The 19,298-nt window shown below is 41.4% G+C and overlaps 1 protein-coding gene across 1 annotated transcript in view; it reads right to left on the bottom strand.

The window, feature by feature from the left end:
• The window catches only part of ICE2 (interactor of little elongation complex ELL subunit 2), a 58,782-nt gene that overhangs the window by 20,757 nt on the left and 18,727 nt on the right, over positions 1-19,298 (bottom strand). Inside the window, exons 6-12 of the mRNA XM_018554633.1 lie at positions 19,157-19,273; positions 17,411-17,570; positions 14,193-14,365; positions 10,464-10,680; positions 9,791-10,261; positions 8,776-8,954; positions 7,199-7,328 (exon numbers count right to left, since the gene is read on the bottom strand). Coding sequence (XP_018410135.1) covers positions 7,199-7,328; positions 8,776-8,954; positions 9,791-10,261; positions 10,464-10,680; positions 14,193-14,365; positions 17,411-17,570; positions 19,157-19,273 — 1,447 coding nt within the window. The remainder of the gene's footprint in view (positions 1-7,198; positions 7,329-8,775; positions 8,955-9,790; positions 10,262-10,463; positions 10,681-14,192; positions 14,366-17,410; positions 17,571-19,156; positions 19,274-19,298) is intronic.

The raw sequence follows: 19,298 nt of genomic DNA, 5'->3' as shown, positions 1-19,298 counted from the left end.
TGTACGGCCCGCACCTGGGTGACATCGTTGGAGGGGTGACACCAAAATGACTGACAGTCATTTTGGTGTCACCCCCTCTGAAAAGTCAGGCACTCTGTCATAGACTGAGAGCCCGACAGTTGCACAAGAGAGGAGGGGACCCGGCGGCATACTTTATCCCACCGTGTGAACGTACCCTCCTCTCTCTGCCGGCGTCCATCACCAAGATGGACAGGCATGCGTGTTGACGTCATGCGCAATGACATCACAGCGGGGTGTCACCCGATACCCGCTCCGGGTGACACCTGGCCTCGGGACGCCCCTGCTCGAGGACATGCCTCTGTGGGTACGTTTCACTACTTTCTGTTCTCCTAAGCAAGCATAAGGCACTATTCCACCTTTTTCTCTCAAGGTGGAATGGTTTGTGCATTCTTCTGTACAGAAGAGCTTTACACAAAGTGTTGGCACATCCTAGAAATAACATTTTAAGATGATCTCCATCTCAGCTAGATTATCTTTGAAACACCACATACTGAAAATTACAAAACTCACGAATGTGTGACGGAGCCACAAGGAGGGCCGTTTCTATGGCAACTGCAAAACAAAACACATACTTCCTTCCAAAGGAGGAAATGCAGTAGTCATACAGGATGAGGGAGTGATACACTGAATCACTGACTGTTCCAACATTCATATTTGTCTATGTGCAGTATTACATAGCATATGTCTTCACAAATCTCCTTATCACTAAGCCTGACAGGTCAAATGTGCCCCAAGTCCTCGTTCACACCTAAGTCTTTTCTTGCTCAAAGCTCGGAGCTACAAAACACTGAACACAAGGAATCCCATTGAGCCCCTGTTCACCCGAGTGTTCCGTCACCTGTGCCAAAAGGCGTCTCGCTGGAAAAAGTATAGGGCTCCGTTCACACCTAGGCATCAGCATTTTTGTGCAAGTTTTGTTTAGCGTGTTTTGCACATTTCTGTGCACGTTAGATGAGCATACATGAAGCAGATAGAAATGCATTGCAGTGCATGAACGTACATGCGCAAAACCACACACAGAAATATACAAACTGCTTACGTTGCGAGTTTCCATTGAGGTCTGTGCCTCCAAATGCTTTGTAATTTGCCAAAAAAAAAGCTTCTTCTAGCGTTTCGGTGTTTGATAGCTTGCGACAAAACTCTCAGGTGTAAACAGGGGCCGTTAAAATGAATGTATTTCTTGTGTAGAGAGTTTTGTCGCGCTTAGCTTGGGGCATCAAAACGCCTCGGTGTGAACAGGGACTTTTCACTACTACTTTTCTGCAGATTTCTGCACTTGTGGCCCCATAGACGTCAATGGAAGTGACTGCAAACACGAGGCACAAGCGGTTTTTGAGCGTTTTGTTGCACAAGCACAATCTACCAGCTGAAAACGCCTCAAAACACTTGTAGATGCAAGCAAAAAGGCTAGAAAAAAAATGTGTGAAAATATGTACATAAACGCTGTTGCCTAGGTGTGAACGGAGGCTAAAGGATAAAAGAAACAAGTGCTCTCAGTACACTAACCTATAACCATCTACCAGTGTTAATTTCGTTGACAAAATATTTTCCTTTTATTTTTCGTCATTTGGCTGTTTTTCCGTGACGAAAACAAAATGAAAACGATGAGAACATTTCGGCGGATTTTTCTTCACGAATGAAAACGAAATGAAAATTGGACTGACGATTGTATGATAACTTTTGGTTCCCTGAGCTCCTCCTGGGCTCCATGCACAAGTCGTTATACTGATCTACACCAGCTAACAGCACTTGCTGCACAGCCACAAACTGTACAGGAGACATCATGTCGGCAGGAAGAAGGGAAGATGTATGGATGCATTTTACATTTGATGCTGACGAGTACAAAACCCTTTGTAAACCATGTGAAGTGTCAAAACTAAGAAGAGACCAGTAAACCTACAGTGAGATGCATAATGTTGCTATGGGAACAGTAAATAGCAGCAACAACTGTTCTTAGTCTCTGTTCTGAGTGGGGTATTTACCTCTTTTGTCAATACTGAGAAAAAGAGAGGAGTTGATAAGAGTAATGTTTGTTATACTTTCACACACTAATGGCATTGTAGCCTGTGACCTTTTTCTTTGAAGGTATTTGAGAATTAGCATAGTCAGTTGATTTGTCCTCTAGATATAAGCATAACTTATGAGTATGGATTTTATTATACTGTACTTGCTGCAGAACGTTTTTGTGGTGTTGAGTAACTTACTTTATACTTGCTTTCATGGTTGACAGAGAACTGTTAAAGTTTTATATTCAGGTAGTATGTGCAATGGCGTTAAAGTCAATACATTTTCTTTTTATTCTTTTAAAGTAAAGTTGCACGTCTGTTCGTGAAAAAGTCATATTCTTCTTTGTTTATGAAACTTTGTTTTAATTGTAAGATAAATGAAGACGTTCTATATCACAACGGCTAAATCTGTGTCTGTATTGACACTGAAGCTGTCACAGGTCGGTTCTATTGATCGGGAACTGAGTTATCACATTCCGCCGATCGCTCAGTGAGAGCGGTGACTGTCAGCCACCGCTCCTCGCAGGGACATAGCTCTCCGATCCTCCAGAGCTGACTGGAGGGACAGACAGGGGACGAGGCGGGCACAGCTGACTTTGGTTCTAGAGAGATGCAGAGCCAGCTGTCAATCAGTGCGGTGGATCACGACACTATTATCGGGATCTGTCCCGGCTACACCGTGGGTCTACAGAAATGTATCTTATTTGTCTATCACTCAGCTGTAGATCCTCAAATCATCCCTGAATTGGTGCTGACACTGTCCTTCCTTCCTACCATGGGGAACAAAAGTAGCCACCCTCCAGAAGGAAGGACAGTGTCAGAATGAATTCAGAGATGATTTGAGGATCTACAGCCGAGTGATACACAAATAAGATACATTTGTGTTAATAGTTAAGGTACTTGAATGTATTTTTAAGATTTAACTTCTGAGTTTAGTGTCCCTTTAACACTACTGCTGCTCCGAATAAATCAGGTGCAGATATTTTCCCCCCGTGTATGCACCTTCTGACCCGGCACATGACATCCTACCGTTTGACCATGCTTTAATTCCCAGCTACTGCAGCTGCTGATAGTCTGTGCTACATGTGCGTTTTGATAATGGCACTGGGGACCAGAAAAGTCATGTGACCTACAAGCTTCGGGATGATTGCTTTCACATCTGAGATTGTTATCAGTAATGTCAAAATAGGCTGGAGATTGCAAGGAAGATTGGACTGCCATATTTAATAGTTGTATATGTTTTGGAGCAACAAAAATCTGAAGCATTAGTTAACAAAGCTCCCCACTTGCGGATAATTGTTTTTTATTTCTAGAAAGGAAAAAGGAAATAAACGCATGGCGGGCGAACAGACTGATGCACACCAAAACTTGCATTCATTTCTACATGCCTGCTTAATTAGTACTTCCTGCGAAAAGTTAGTATAGGTGATGTACGTCCAGGGCTGGACAAATCCCAGGAGCCAGGTAGCCAAAGCCTCTTAAAAATTACAGCTGGCGCTCAATCTTTGAGGTTTTCTCTGTTTGCGTCAATGGAGCTGGCTCCTTAATATAATCCTGCAGGTGTCTGCATTGGGCAGACTGACTCCTGAATTCCATTTTAATATTTTAATTTGTCTTCTCCTGTGCACACCAATTCAATCATCTGTTGGATGGTAGTGGGCCAGGTTCGATCCACTGGGACCTGTTTCCATTTTCTCCTTCCCCTCTCCTGCATTACTGCACCTCAATGGCAGTCCATGCACATCCCCCCTCTCCTTCCCTTGCTGCAGTGCTGATCGTCTCCGTCACCCCTCCTCACTACAGTATTTACACCACTCTGATAATAGTGTAAACTTTAGAACAGTAGCACAAAGTGCTTAATTATTCTGGCCCATACAATCAGACATTTATGGAAACTGTCACACTTTTAATGTGATTTGGTACAGCTGTTGGAACACCATGTAAGACTTGCCTAGAACATTATTAATGTGGTACATAGAACATCTCTGCTCAGAATTTCACGTCACAACATGCAGTTAAGGATTATTTGAAGAATGGCCAACTCTTGTCATGGACATTTGTCAAAAGATCTGCTCAGTAAAATGCAACTGGCTACCTAATAGTTGTTGAGGTAGGAATCTTAGAACCCGCAGATGGAAAAGTATTGCTGCATTAGGTTAAAGATAACCACCATTTACGCCTCCGCATTTTCCTGTGAAGTCATATTTCACTAAATAAATACCAAAAAGCTTTGCCCCCCCCCCCTTTCTCCCCCTAAAGTTTTAGGGCTTTTTTAGTTTTGTATTGAAGATGTCTTGATTATGTTACCAAATCCTGCAAGCTTTCCTACTCTAACACATCCAAATTTTTTTTTGGGGGGGGGACAGATATGGTTTTAATTTTAAAACAGATTTGAATACATATATTTGTATTTCCATAGTTTTAATCAGCAATTAGACAAAATTAGAAAATAAAAAACACACTTTCCTGTCATTTTTTTCCAGTGCAACTTTACAGTGACCCTAAAATCAGGAGATTAAATCTTAAAAATATATTCAAGTACCTTAAAGAAAACGTGTCTTACTTGTGTATCACTCAGCTGTAGATCCTCAAATCATCTCTGAATTGGTGCTGACACTGTCCTTCCTTCTGGATGGTGACTACTTTTGTTCCCCATGGTCCCTGTGTGTGTTGTAAAGTAGCCACCGCTCCAAGCTCACTCCTGTGATGGACTACAATTTCACATCTAGTTTAATAATTTGTATTGAGATTGTAGTCCATCGCAGGAGTGAGCTTGGGGCGGTGACTACTTTACAACACACACAGGGAACATAGGGAACAAAAGTAGCCACCCTCCAGAAGGAAGGACAGTGTCAGCACCAATTCAGAGATGATTTGAGGATCTACAGCTGAGTACACAAGTAAGCTACATTTTTGTTAATAGTAAAAGTAGCTGTCAGTCACGCAGCTTGGCGGATCCAGACATAATTGTCCGGATCCGCTTCAGCTGCGGCGTCTTAGCATACAGCGAGCAGCTGCTCGCAGTATACTGCGGCGTCTCAGTATACCGCAAGCTACAGCTCACAGTATACTGAGCATAGGGTGACAGGAGGACGCTAGTTTGTGTCCTCCCGTTACCCTAAGGAAAACTATGGGGAAAAGCCTTAACCCCATAGTTCTCCTTTAAGGTACTTGAATACATTTTAAGTTTAACTCCTGAGTTTATTGTCAGTTTAACATAACTCATGCCACTCCCAGATGAAAAAAGAATCTGTTTGTGCACATTGTTAGCACAACATTATCAGAAAATAAAGTTAAGTTTGCACAGATCTGCAATTGCTAAAACGTTGCCTGATGTTGCCCATGCTTATGCGTTTGATGTCATCCAGAGTATCCAATCAATTTGGGATTTTGTTTTTAAATTATTACATTTGTTTCACTTTTCTTGTGAACAGTCTGAATCAGGCCAAGGAAGACATGGTCCAGATGCCTATGCACCTCCGCAGCATCAGACCACTGATGATAGTGAACTATGGCTATCTGTGATCTATTGCTAAAGAGGAAGGCATGGCAGAGCATGGATTAGTTCCGTCTTAGTTAAAAGATGGCTGCTATAGTCATAGATTAAATTATAACACTTCTTTACACACAATGTATAAGCACTGTGTTGCACTGCGTTCTAGCAGGATTACAAGTGCTGAAACCACCAGTACTTCCCACAGCCATAGAGAATGGGTTCAAATGGTTAAACTCTCACTCATATTCAGAGAAAGGGTCAGTCATACATTGGTGTTGCTGTGCACTTCAATGTTGTTGTCTTCTCCCAAACCACTGTATGCAGTCACAGCCATCATTCAAGAACAATACAAAGATTTTCAGTACTCATTCCAACTAGTTAGGACAGAAAACCTTATTACAAACTGTCCTAAACATTTAGAATAAAAACAGCAAATATTTATAAAGACACAGTATGTGCTGCAAGGTTCCCAGCCTCATACTATCTGAGCTTCCAGCCTAGAACGTATATATAGCAATAAATACACTGAGAGGAGGCATATGTTGGAGGCAGTGTTTTCCTCCCTAAAGATACAGCAGTAAACTAGAAGTTTAGATTAGCAGAAACTAGTTAAAGACCTCCAAGGTGCTTTTCACGTTAAAAAACAGCAGCTGCACAGATCAATTTATGATTATGGGGTAATACACCAAATATAAAATTCCTCAGCTCAAAACCCAATACACCTACTCAGCACTAAAAAAAAAATAAACCTGGTTCTCACACCTTTTCTTTGAAAGTTATACATAGTAGTGAGCCTGGTGCAAACTCAGTTCAACCTAAATTCACCCAAACCTGTTCAAAACTGTGATCTCTGCTTCATCAGCTTCTTTGGGGTCCCTAAGACCCCTGATATCTCCATAAAGAGGACCTGTCACATTATATTTGCTATTACATAGGGGGCTTGTTATCCCCCTATGTGATAGCAATAAAGTTGTGTTTAAAGAAAAAGCAAAAAAAAAAAAAAAAATTAAACATATATATATTTAAGTCCCCTGCCCCCCCACACATACAACGCAAACATGTCGGGTGTGCCAACCTGCAAAAACAAAACCTGCGCCACACGTTACATATCGGAGCGACAGCAATAATTCTGGGGCAATCACTGTTAATCTAACCTGATGAGCAGTAAAAGCTTTTAAAGCGTCGCCTAAGAGAAATTATTGGTATTGTAGTTTTTCGCGGTTTCACGGGCGAACCCAATTCTAAAGCTTGACATATTTGGTATCTCTTTAACCAGCGTGAGCCCGACTTTTATATTTTACCAAAAATGGGTATTGGTTTCTGTACACTAAATTTTATTTTTGTGCATTTTATCCAAAAAGTACTGGTTTGAAAAACATTTGTGCAAATACCGTGCAACATAAAAAATTGCAACTAGCATTTTTTTTATTCTACAGGGCCTCTGCTTTCAGAAAATCTATCATTGTTTGGGGGTCTAAAACTGTTTTCTAGCCAAAAATTCACATGGTATCATGCGAGTGCAAATATTAAGAAATTGCTCCAGACAGCAAGTGGTTAATAAGTCCAATTATTATTTAGTCTAAGTTAAGGAACGATATCTTGTCACCAGCAGTTACCCAGCATTACAGGCAAGAATTCTAAAACCATGTACAATTATTGTGAATAGTTGACTCACCCACATAAAGTGTACAGTTAGAGTGTACTAGGCTCTCAGTCCACAGTCGGCAGCTCTCGCTCTCTGTTAGTGACTCCACCCCATAACAATACTGGTAATCCATTTTAGTGAGCACAAAAACAGGAGTTTGCTAAGAAAGAAAAGAAAAATCCTTAATCACCAAACAAGTCATCATATTAAGGAATAAAATCAGGGATAAAAGAAGCAGCACAGAAAGTGACAAACATGTTTTGCTGGTGACCTTAGCATAATCTCCTTAATCAACATTGCCAAACCTTTCAACACACTTTGGCACCAGTGACCTTACCTTTTACTAAACACAAAAAGCGAGAGAGTAGAGTGAAGAATCAGTCATCGTTATACCTTTTCTGTCAACGATAAGTGACAAACCAAGCTGTGAAAATAAATCTGAATAGCGCTATCATTGCTAGAAGCAACACTGTACTTATAGTGCAGAATTAAGTGGGAACCTTTAATTTGTACTACTGAGAATTAACTGAATTTCAGTATAATAAGCTATCTGATCCCTATCTGTGCACACCAAATGCCTTTGCAAACACAGAGATTACCTTGTAAAAGTAGTAGGGACATCATCAGTGTGCTGCACATAGCCTGTAGAGAGCAGGGCTGTGACCCAGTAGGCTCCACCCACTGCAGGGTGTCTGCAGAAAACTACAAGGGGGTGGATACAGGACCAGTCCCCCTGCACAAGAAGAGAGAGCAGCAGTGACTGGTCTTTATTACAGGAAACTCCTGCACAAAGGCAACGTTTCACACTGGATTACTGCACAAATCAGGAAGAAATAAACAAAGGGGACCAAGATTCAAGAATACACATGTCTCTAGTATTTAGGCAATATTTGCTTATCCCAGAGTTCAGCTTTCACACGCATGTCTAGGCCATACCATTGTAGATGTTTATGAAATGAACATGTACACATTAAAGTGACATTAAAAGGCAAAACATTTTTTCCCTCCCCCCAATGTTAATGTTAGCACTTACCTTAAATTATGTCTCTTTTTCCGATCTTCCTCTTCTTTCCTGATGTTTTCAGCCTTCTCTCCAGCGGTGCGGCGGCTTCTTCGATCCAGCTCTTACTGCTCTGTCCCTCCAATCCCGCGGTGTCTGCATGCGGGTGCACGCGTCCATAGACTTACCTTGCGTCCCTCATCGCGTCCCTACCGAAAATGAGAACTGCGCATGCGCGCGCCCCAAGATCCTTAGCGGCCGTTCGAGAAATTTCTCATTTTCGGACGGGGCCGTGCACGGAACACAGGGTAAGTTTAAAGTGCTGGTGGAGCGGGGGTTTTTTTTTTTTTTTTTTCAACTTTTTGCATATAGCTACTGCTTGCTAGCAGTAGCTATATGCAAAAAAAACAGGAGGGTTTAAATATCCTTTAATGGAATGAAAATTTACACAACTGCTCAGTGGTCTACCTTTCCTCTGTTTCATCACTGTTAAAAGGTGGAACGATGTGTTGCACATTAGCTTTGCATTTTTGTTATCGTTTTCTAGACTATATAGCTTTGAAAAGATACAGCTGGTAGAACAGACTGATAAATAGAGACAACCCACCTTTTTGGTTACTTTAAGTGAACTTCGTTTCCTTCCTGTAAGGACAGTATGAACAGAGCCCTGAAGCAGCAGGAGAATGTCATCCAGGCTGAAGAGTTTGTATACAAGGTTCTCATCTGCTTCCACTGTGTACTCATTCTCATCCTCTTCTAAGGCCAAGAGATCATTAGACAGCAAAACTAGAAGGAAAAGACAATTATAAGACATTAGCATTTCAATGAGCAATATATATAAAATTACATGGCAAATGGTAAAACTGGAAAAGCCAAGCATAGCCATTAAGAAAAGGCTTCATTGGTCAGATATGGCCATGAAGAAGACCATACAGCATATGACAACCTGGATATATGGAGCTTGCACTAATGTTCAGTTTATCTTGGTTCCGATAAAAGCACTTAAACAAGGTGCTTGGGATAATTCAGATGTATATGGGAACCTTCAAGAATGGTCTGCCGTGACATACACATCATACAACTGCTACTGAATATAATATAATTGGTGTGGCTACTCACAAATGACACAGAATGGCTGCAGAGCTTTATAAGCAGCCAGGCCAAACATTCAAGATATAATGATCACCGTCCCCACAGTTGTAATTCATGGTACTAGTAGCTATATTAAAATGGAACTACAACCAGAATATTGTTCTAGTTTTGGGTGACGTGAAGAAGGGTTAAAACTTCTACTGTCTGTTTTTTTATTTCAGATATTGAATTTCTGCCCTGGTGACCATGGCTACTGGGACAGAAAGTGAGAGGAAATCTACATTTTTGCACCCATCTGGAACAGGAACTAAGGGAATAATTCCTAATGGAGAAACCTGTTTCAGTGACAACTGTCAAAGGTGGGATTTCTCCTCTCACTTCATGTAGTGTAACTGGGAAAGGAAGTGAGGTTAGAGACAACGGTTTTAACCCTTCCATTTTAAAGGCTGTAATATACAATTAGTATTATGGCGAGATATTGGTAAAGAAAACAAAAACACATGGGTGTCAACTGCTACATTCTCCATTACCCCTGGAGCAATCAGTAGTCTCTTTTCTCTGAGTCTCCTGTGATGAATCAGAAACCAAAACAACTGAAGACTGGCATTGCACTGGGTTTTGAGGCAGCTGTTCATTCTTCCCTGCATTTTCTGTGCTTGTCCGTTCCATCTTATTTGCCCCAGGTTTCAGAAGCTCTGCTTGCATCTTCAAAATCTGCCCCAGTGGGCCAACATCACTTGAAACCTTCCTAGATGTCTTTTTGGGTAGCTTCTGATGTGCTTGTACAGGTGTGGATGTGGTGGCCTTGCTCACTGAAGGAGGGATCATCTCAATTCTTTTGTCAAAGTTATCATCAATCACAAGTCTCTCCTCATCAGAGTCACTCTGAGTCTCAATGCTGGTGGAGGACAGGGCTCCTATTTGTGACTTACTGCTTGTTTCAGACATATCCGAGTCCTGACAACTGCTCTTTTCTTCTCGGATTCTCTTTGAATCAATGCCTTGAAAAGAAAATGCATAGGGTCTGATGTATTAATATGTTCTTACCAAGAACTAGGGTTACCTTCCCCAAGTCAACGTCTCAAACTAATTGGCAGCTCTGGGGAAATACATTGACATATCAAGTCTATGGCATCTACAGTATATTGTATTAAAGACACCATACATCAATTACAAAGTGTAGCATTCATGACTCTAGATTACCTAGCTTTACTTGCTGTGTGTTAATAGTCTCCTTCTTGTCTAGCTGGGAGTTGGTAGGATGCTGTAATAAGAAATCTGGAGACCTGCCGTCAGACTTTGCAGCATTTGATTTATCAACGTTCATAGATCCAAATGTTTCCAGTTCTGTCACATCGGTTTCGAAATCTACTTCTTTGCTGTCACATGCAGGTTTCCTATGTGCATACGCTCTGTCAGCCTGAAGGAGTAACAAAAAGAAGAAATACAAATGTTATGAATACATAAGGAGTTAAAGCTGATCTCCAGCCTGACCTGCTAGCACAGTTGTACAGGCTCCTCTCTTGTACTAAAATTGCTTACACTGATCTCGCTGCACACTCACAGTGTGCAATAGAAGCTGCAGTAAGTCAGACAGAACCCATCAAGTCTCCTAGCTAGAGGAAATCCAGCATCCCCAGGCTCTATTTTCCACCGCCTTACTGTCCCTGGCCCACCCTTTCATTCATTGGATTTCAGTTCTTTCAATCATGGAGGCTCAACATTATATGTGGATGTTATTTAGGACTGCCTGCCCCACCGCAACACACCTGCAGTGTCTCATCGAAGAGATGTGAATGGAGCCTTAAGATGCCCATACACCTTACGAATATTGGCCAATTTCCGTATGCAATCGCGTTTTCGTCCGATATTTGTACGGTTGATGGGCAGTGTACAACCGCAAATACTGTACAATCGATCGACTTTTGACTAACCAGCAGGTTAGAAAGCGTCAGTCGATCGTACGATTTTCACAAGGATGGTGGCGTTTCCGTACGTCAAAATTCTTATGATTTACAGTGCACATGCGCAGACGAAAATACGTGTGGTCGATTACCACAATTTGTCCAGGTGCTTTCTTCTAATTACTGCTGATCCAACCTTGCGATAATCGGGGCAGAATGGGGCCGCCGTACGAAAATCATACGACGGTTCAATCATCGGACGGAAAGTTTCGTCCGATGATCGCAAGGTGTATGGGCAGCCTTAGGGCCCATTCCCAGTTATTGAAAACACATGTCAATGAGTGCACTTTGAGGTGCATGAATGTGCATTTTTTTGGATGTATTGAAGTGCAGTGCAAAGTACATTATAATGTGTGCAAAGGATCAGTGATGCACATTTTCATCAATTACAATGGAAAATGCATGAGCAAAAAATAGCTGTGAATGCACTTTTAAAGTAAATTCCTATAAGGGACCTCCTATTTAAAGTCGGATTGTCATGCTTGATACTGAACACAATTCATTTAGCAAATGAGGATCACAAAAGCAATACAAAACAAAGTCTGTCTAAGGTTCATTCATTTCAGCTTTTAACCTCCTAGCTGAAAGTTCTGCTTCTGTATAGCGCAAGTGCCACCTAGTGGAGTCTAATTGATAAGCATCTCTAGGGTTCTGGAATTCCAGTACAAACACATCTAATGTTTCACGTTGAGGCCTTCTTCATACAGGTGATCAGTTAGTGTTCCCTAGCAAATAAGCAGCTTCAGGATGTACTTTCCAAGGTCACCGAGACTGCTCTTGTGTTGTGCATACCCAAAAGGTGCATTACCCTTCAGGTTGCAGAATACTATGCCATCCCACTTCTACAAGTGGTTCCTTCTACCATACAACTATTTGGAATCTTAGTGAAATGCTGTTTCATGTAACAGGGGTGCTGGATGCAAATCTACATGCATACAAGCTTTTAAAGATTGGTGGTCATAAGGCAAGCACCATTAAAATGGACTAAGGAAGGACATACCTGAAACCTTGGATACAACTTCTAACAATTCTGAACTTAACCAAAAAAAAAAAAATGTTTTTGCTTGCTCTCTCCGTCCCCAATGGATATAATTAACATCACTTCCTGTCCCTGGGAAACCTCCAACTACCTGGACAGAAAGAGCAAGGAATTCCCCTCAGTGGAGCAACAGACAGGAACATAAATTCTTCCATTGTCCTTCTAAATTACACTAGAGTTAGACCAAAATGAAAATTTTAAAACCGAAATGAAAAAAAATGTCTGACCGAAAATGTTTTGAAAATATTTTTTAAATGTATTTTTATTTATTTATTTTCTATTAAATATTTGTATTTTTTATTTTACTTTTCGGGGCTTCGGGGAAATATTAGGGATCTAAACAGACCTCTGATATTTCCCTTTTAAAAAAGAAAAAGAGATTGAGTCCTCAATCTCTTTTTCTGCATCCCCTGTTATAAATGAACAGGAATCCTCTATGAGTGTTCCTGTTCATTTATAACATGAGGACAGAGTATGTTTGCTATATCCACAATCATGAATGACCAAGAGGTGATGAAGATCACTTCCCATTCATTCATAATTGAGGATATAGTAACCTAACCCTGCCATGTCCTCAATTATCTACAAACACTCAGCGCTCAATGATCGTTGAGTGCTTGTACCACGCTCTGCTTCCTGACACGCTGTCACAGGAGGCTGATCGAGCGGTCCGGGAGCGGAGCCTCGATCAGCGCTGGCTGTCTCCGCCCACACTGCTCTCCTGTGATCTGTGACAGGAGGCTGAGCGGTGCGAGGAGAGACACCGGCCGCTCACAGTGCTCTACTCCTGCAGTGCTCGGCCGGCTTTCAGTTTCTCTCCTCCACGCTGGGACACAGAGCAGCGCCCAGCGGGGGAGGAAAGAAAGAACGGATGCACCACTATATCGGCAGAAAAATGGCACTTACAACTTTTAACCAAAAGTGACATTTTCGGCCGATATATCGGTGCCTCCCTACAAAAAACATAATTTAATATCTATGGTGGGACACAATACAAAGCTGCTTCTACAACCACTGTTAACAATCCTCCCTTAAAATAAACACCATATATGTTTTTACATTTTGGGTAGAGCAGAGAAGGATCAGAATCTCTGACAGGTCCACAACAATTACCCTTCCATTCCAAGACAGTAGGGGAGTAGAAATCTCACCCCAAATGAGAGGAAATCTGACAGCTGTCCCCTGGAACAAGGCTGTAGGAGTTACATTGGAAGAAACAGGAAATCTCAACATGTTTCACTTTTATACAAGATACACGAGAAGTGTCACAGCTAATGAAAACTCAAGCAGACTTCAGAATAGAATAGTCACCAACTATAAGCAGGCCTACTGACTGCTTAGCTTACAGCATGTTACAGCATGTTACAGCAGTTAACTTCTCTTGTTTGCTCTCCTTGTGGTCTGTTAAATACACCATTGAAAGTGTTTTGTCACATCGGTTTAAAAAGTGCAAAACCATTCCTGTTCATCCTGCCAGAAATCTTGTCAGCTGATAACCTCCTGTGCTACATTCTTATCAGTTACATTGTACTCTGTTAGCTCTGAGCACTACGGAGCCCATCCCCCCTCTGTTATAATAAAATGTAGAGGGGTAGATTTCAGTAGTCCTGTCCTAGCATTTCAATGTTGCTTCTCCACAGATACATACAGGGAATGGGCATTGTCACTCTAGGACAGGAAGTGTGTTACTGGCACATTCACCAGGTAAAAATAAAGGAAAAGAAGCCTGAAAAAAAGAAAACAAATGCAGCCACAACATCTAAGAACTGATAAGCTGCAATATATAAAACACTGTTGTTCTTTGGTTTATATCTTGAGACTCAAATGGTTGCTATTGGCAACTGTTGCTCTTCTACTGCAGTTTGTATAATTCAGCTTCAACATTAATGAATGAATGACGAGAATAAACAACGTAGAACAAATACTCACAAGCCTCTCCTCCTCTTGCCTGTCCAGTGACACAGCTTTTAAAACCACTTGAGAATTCTTCAGCATGAACTTGTCCAAAATGACCTCATGAAATATTTGGCTCTTCTCTCTTGTGCTGAGCGCTTTCTTGGGAAGCGGAGAATCCACATACACAACTTTTGAGGGCTTGTCACCTGACGAGAATGAGAATTGAGAGCAGTGACATTCTGAAATCCTGCAGATGTTGAGTCTTTGCTTCCAGAATAGGAGAAGAGAGCTCTTAGCACCCGTGCCAAGAGCCGAAAAATACACAATAGTGCAACACTATCCCTTTAAATAGCTCATAAAATTAGGCAAACAAATTTCTCAAGTCATACTCATATATAAATAAACTATTATAAAACCAACACACAATGTAAATTATTAATAAAAATTAGATGAGAACAATATCTGTGCGTCAATATATAAAGTACAATACAAATAAGATGCATAGAAAACAATAAAATGCCTCTAAAGTAGGGAAGCACCAATACCGGTATTTCGGTATCGAGTAACGATTTTTTTTTTTCCCCCGTACTCGCCGATACTGAATACCGAGTCCCGGAAGTCCTATTCAGGAAGCTAGGCGGCGTGTAATGACTCGCCACCAGGCTTCCCAATTAGCAGGGAAGCCGTCCCCATACTTCTCGTCATTAGGTGACGAGAAAGCATTGAGCCGGCCTTCTGGCCAATCAGGAACCTGGGTGCTGTGATGAGGGAGCATGAAGCCGGCTTCCCGGCCAATCAGAAAGCCGGGTGCCGCGTCATTACAAAGCGCCTGGCTTCCTGATACCGGAAGTATCGGGCTAGGCATCGGAACATTTGGACAAGTACTCGGCCAAATACTCTGCCTCACCACCGATACTAGAATCGGTATTGGCGCATCCCTACTCTAAAGTGATTGACAGTGTAATATTTCAATGACCCCACAGATCTGTGACAACTCTGCCTCCCCCAACAGACTCTTTAGGGCCTATTCAATACCTCAGTAGGACTTAAACTCACCCTCTATGGTGGACCTCTTAAAAGTAATATAAGATTTGAAGTAGTGGCATTGACACCACATAGGGCGGAGTTTGGCGTAATATCAGCATGCCTGAAGTGCTGTATAGTAGACTCGAAGGATTCTGCTGTTCTAGCACCAATGGAGATGTTATATCTGAGAAATATCACACCGTCAATCATTTTGGAGAACTTTACGATTGCATTTATATTGGGGGCACTTTATTGTATTTACATTCACGTTGGTTTGTGTTGGTTTTATATTATTTCACTTATAGGAGTATCATCACCTGATTATATCAGCTATTTAAATAAATAGCACGGCATTATTATTATTTTTAAAAAACACATTAAATGTTTAATTCAAGGGCTAGCAGTCACTAGGGAGTTTTCTTAGGAGCGCAGATGTGTTCATTTGTTAACGACCAAATCAGGCCCACAAAACTGTACTCCTTCAGAAATATGGGTTTCTAATTTTTGCACACTTTTACACCTACTTCCCTTGATTTTGGAGAGAGATTCAGTCTCTTATTTGTGCCTGATCCTATTTGTTTAGATTCCAAACAGCTGTGTTTTCAGCACAAAAGCGATGCAGCTTAATATCTGACCTCAGAGACAGTGTCTTGTCAAAAACATTTCCTGCTTTCTTGCTATTATCTAATGCAATACATCCTTTGATGCAGTTTATATACTGAGAATGTTCACAGTGGAAGTTACTGTGGGGTTTTAGTCAGTTGTAGCAAAAGCTTCAATGTTATTTCCGGTTCTATTTATTTAAAACATCACTTTCTTTTCTCTGACACGATTTCTTAGGGTTTCTTAATTGTCCTAGTTCTATACTCTGACATTATTTTTCATGGTACCTATAGTTCTGTTCTTTAGTACCATTCCCCATGTACCCCCAAACCATTAGTTTTTATTCTCTGTCACTATTTCCTATGAAACCTCAATTGCCATAGGGTCCACTCTCAGGCACTATTTCACATGTCCTCCAAACATCTGTGTTCTATTCTCTGGCATGATTCCCCACAGTAAAACCCAGGGTTCTATTCTCTCACACCATAACCATTGTCTCCCAACCACCAGGTTTTATTTTATGCCACTATTTCCCTTTGTTCCCAACAGACCCTAGATCTATTCTCTGCCACTATTTCCCACGGGCCCCAAAAGCCTCAGACTCTATTCTGTCACTATTTTCCACACTAACCAATGAGAAGAGATTCTAAGCAAGACACATTTCTCATTGGTCAGCGTGGTCATGGTGACCAATTAGTGCTCGCCATTTGCGAGCGGAATTTGTAATACCAAGGGCTGCGCTGCTGTGTACGGTTAAAAAAAAAAAAATTGTAGAAATGTCACCAGCACACCAATCCTTTTAAGATAGAAAAGGTTAATTTATTGAAGTTTTTTGTCATATGACCAAACAGGCGCTTTCGGGACCGCACAGGGTCCCTTCATCAGGCTTTAGCATTGACGAGGGACATATCGGTAAGGAGTGCGACAAGGATAGTACTTATTGCTGTATACGGATAGCCGCAGAGTTCGATCCAAGGTAAGAGCAGCGGGAGGGGATATGGGCAGATTTTCGGGGGAAAGTGGAAATACCCTTTAAGTGCCCCAGGGTGTATTTTCTGCCACTATTTCCCATCTGCCACTGGTTTAATTCTCTGGCATTATTTCCCATACTCTCCGAACACTCCCAGGTTATATTCTTTGCCAGTATTTCCCATGGTCCTTAACAGCCTCAGGTTCTATTCTCCACCATTATTTCTCAATGACCCTGAACAGCCCCAGGTTCGATTATTTACCACTAATTTCTATAGTTTCTGTTCCCTGACATTATTTCCTATTGTCCCCTAACAGCGCTAAGTTCTATTCTCCACTATTTTCCATGGTCCCTAAACCACCACTGGATCTATATCTTTGCATTATTTCCTATGGTCCTAAAACAACCCAGGTTCTGGGTTTAGTTAGGGCTCATTGCCAGTGGTGGCAATGAGCCCTAACTAAATAGACAGTAAACAGTAACAATGCCCGGGAGTATGTGTAACAATACTAGCAATAATTCCCTGCTTCTGTAACCAAGGCACTGCATAATAGAAGGGGTGTGTGTACTAAACTGACCTTTAAAAAAATGGAATTCGGATGAAAATGTAATAACATAAAAAATTAATAATGGTCTAGGCTACTCATCGTACCTGTGCCATTAATGGTCTCCACACGGATAGGAATCTCCCACTGTTCATTGTACACAGGTCCATGATTATTAAGAAGAGTGTACAAAGCCTGCACAGTAAGCACAACCTGTGGACAGTACTTTGAAACCAGTTTAGAAGTGTTGGGATCTGAGGTCACATTCTGTTGAGGAATAATAACCAGCGATTAGTATTGGAATCAGTTTTTAATTCACCACACACCTTAGAATCTGACTGTACAATCTCCTTTAGATCTACCAACAACTATATAGTGAAAGGGGTTGCCTGGTTGGATAAAAAATAAGTTCTGTGGTTTTTGTAGGTCCGTATATTAAAAGGCAGCCTGCACAATACTACAGGAGGGGGACAGATAAAAGATCAGTCACCCTGTACAAGGAGAGAGAGTAGAAGTAATCAGTCTTAATTACAGGAAACATACACAGAGGCAAAGTGCAGGAATTGTTTTAAGCAGGATTACTGCACAGATCTGAAGGAAATATATAAAGCACACCAACATTCAAGAATTAATAACTAGGTCTCTTGTATTTAGACAATAATTGTTTAGCCTGGATTTCACCTTCAAACAGGATTTCCATTGAACGAAGAAAAATTGTTTTGTTCAAATTGGGTTAACACTCTGCATCATGAACATGCTTGACTTGTGACAGTAATGTATACACCCTTCCACCCCTTCTTCCAGACCTAGTTGCAGATAGGATAGGAGGCTTTGAAATGCGATGCCATTATGGGAACTCACACCTGCGATATAGGCACTGGAACGTACAGATGTGAACCATCTGTGCATTGTAGTGACCTGCATTGAATGATAGTTCAGGTACGATTTTTGCACGTTGAAGTGCACTTGCGAGCCACCCAGAATGAATAGGCGGCCTTAACACAACACCCTTCAAAGAACGAAAACACATGTATTAACGCAATGCATAGTGTAAAATGGTCATAAAAGAACCTAACAGTTATTAAGGGCCTGTTCACATGATTTTCAGGTCCTGATCAGGTGCGGATCTGCAGACGCGGTGCTACTCATGCAGTGCGCTTTTGACATGTTTTCGGTCCGGATGCTGACTACAGCAATCGGCAGAGACCGAGCTCGCAGGAGACGTCGTTATTGGGTACACCCGATCTTGAGGCTCCGGGACTCCAAGGGTCAGTTCTGGAGTTTATATGAGGATTTGCGAGCTCACCTGGATACATTTTTTTCCTTTACTCGTATGTCCATGGAAAGGTAATGGGCATGTTCAAAATGTTGCAGTTCATGTCTTTACCTTTACCTCAACCTGTCTGTCTATCTTTTTTTTTTTTTGCGCAGCTGCATTGCGTTCCGTTTTCGTTGCGTTTTTGCCACGTTCGTGCGTTTCCTGACCAGACAAAATGTGACATGCAGTATTTTTTCTGTCGTAACCTGAACGGACTGCGCACATGAGAACTGTAGCGCCTAAAACTCATAGGGATACATTGGGATGCATTTTTAGTGCAGGAGCGTACGGATCAGGTCAGCACAGAAAATGGACATCGTGTGAACAGGCCCTAAAGGTTAAACGGACTCATAAATTAATTCAAATTAATTAATTCTAATTAATTCAAACCCTGCCCTCAATGTTTTTTATTTTAAATATAAAAAACAAAATAAGATTTTTTCCGATACAGTGATTTAAGAAAACAATGTCACTCTGACAACGGAGAAGCCATTCTGCACACATTCTTAACACCACCACTAAAATGAACTCTTACCTTATGCAGATGCCCAGCCTTTCTCACTGGGGGCATTGTCTGGGATACCTTTTGATATGATGTTGGGAGAAGAATATCATGTGTTGGAAATTTGACTTTCACATAGTTTACTGATCCCTGGAAAAAATTAATATGTATCAAT

Source organism: Nanorana parkeri, unplaced genomic scaffold (genome assembly GCF_000935625.1).
Source record: "Nanorana parkeri isolate BGI_ZX_2015 unplaced genomic scaffold, ASM93562v1 scaffold167, whole genome shotgun sequence".
In the NCBI taxonomy this organism is placed as follows: domain Eukaryota; kingdom Metazoa; phylum Chordata; class Amphibia; order Anura; family Dicroglossidae; genus Nanorana; species Nanorana parkeri.
The sequence above is the reverse complement of the archived record's forward strand: the minus strand, read 5'-3'. Positions and strand labels throughout refer to the sequence as shown.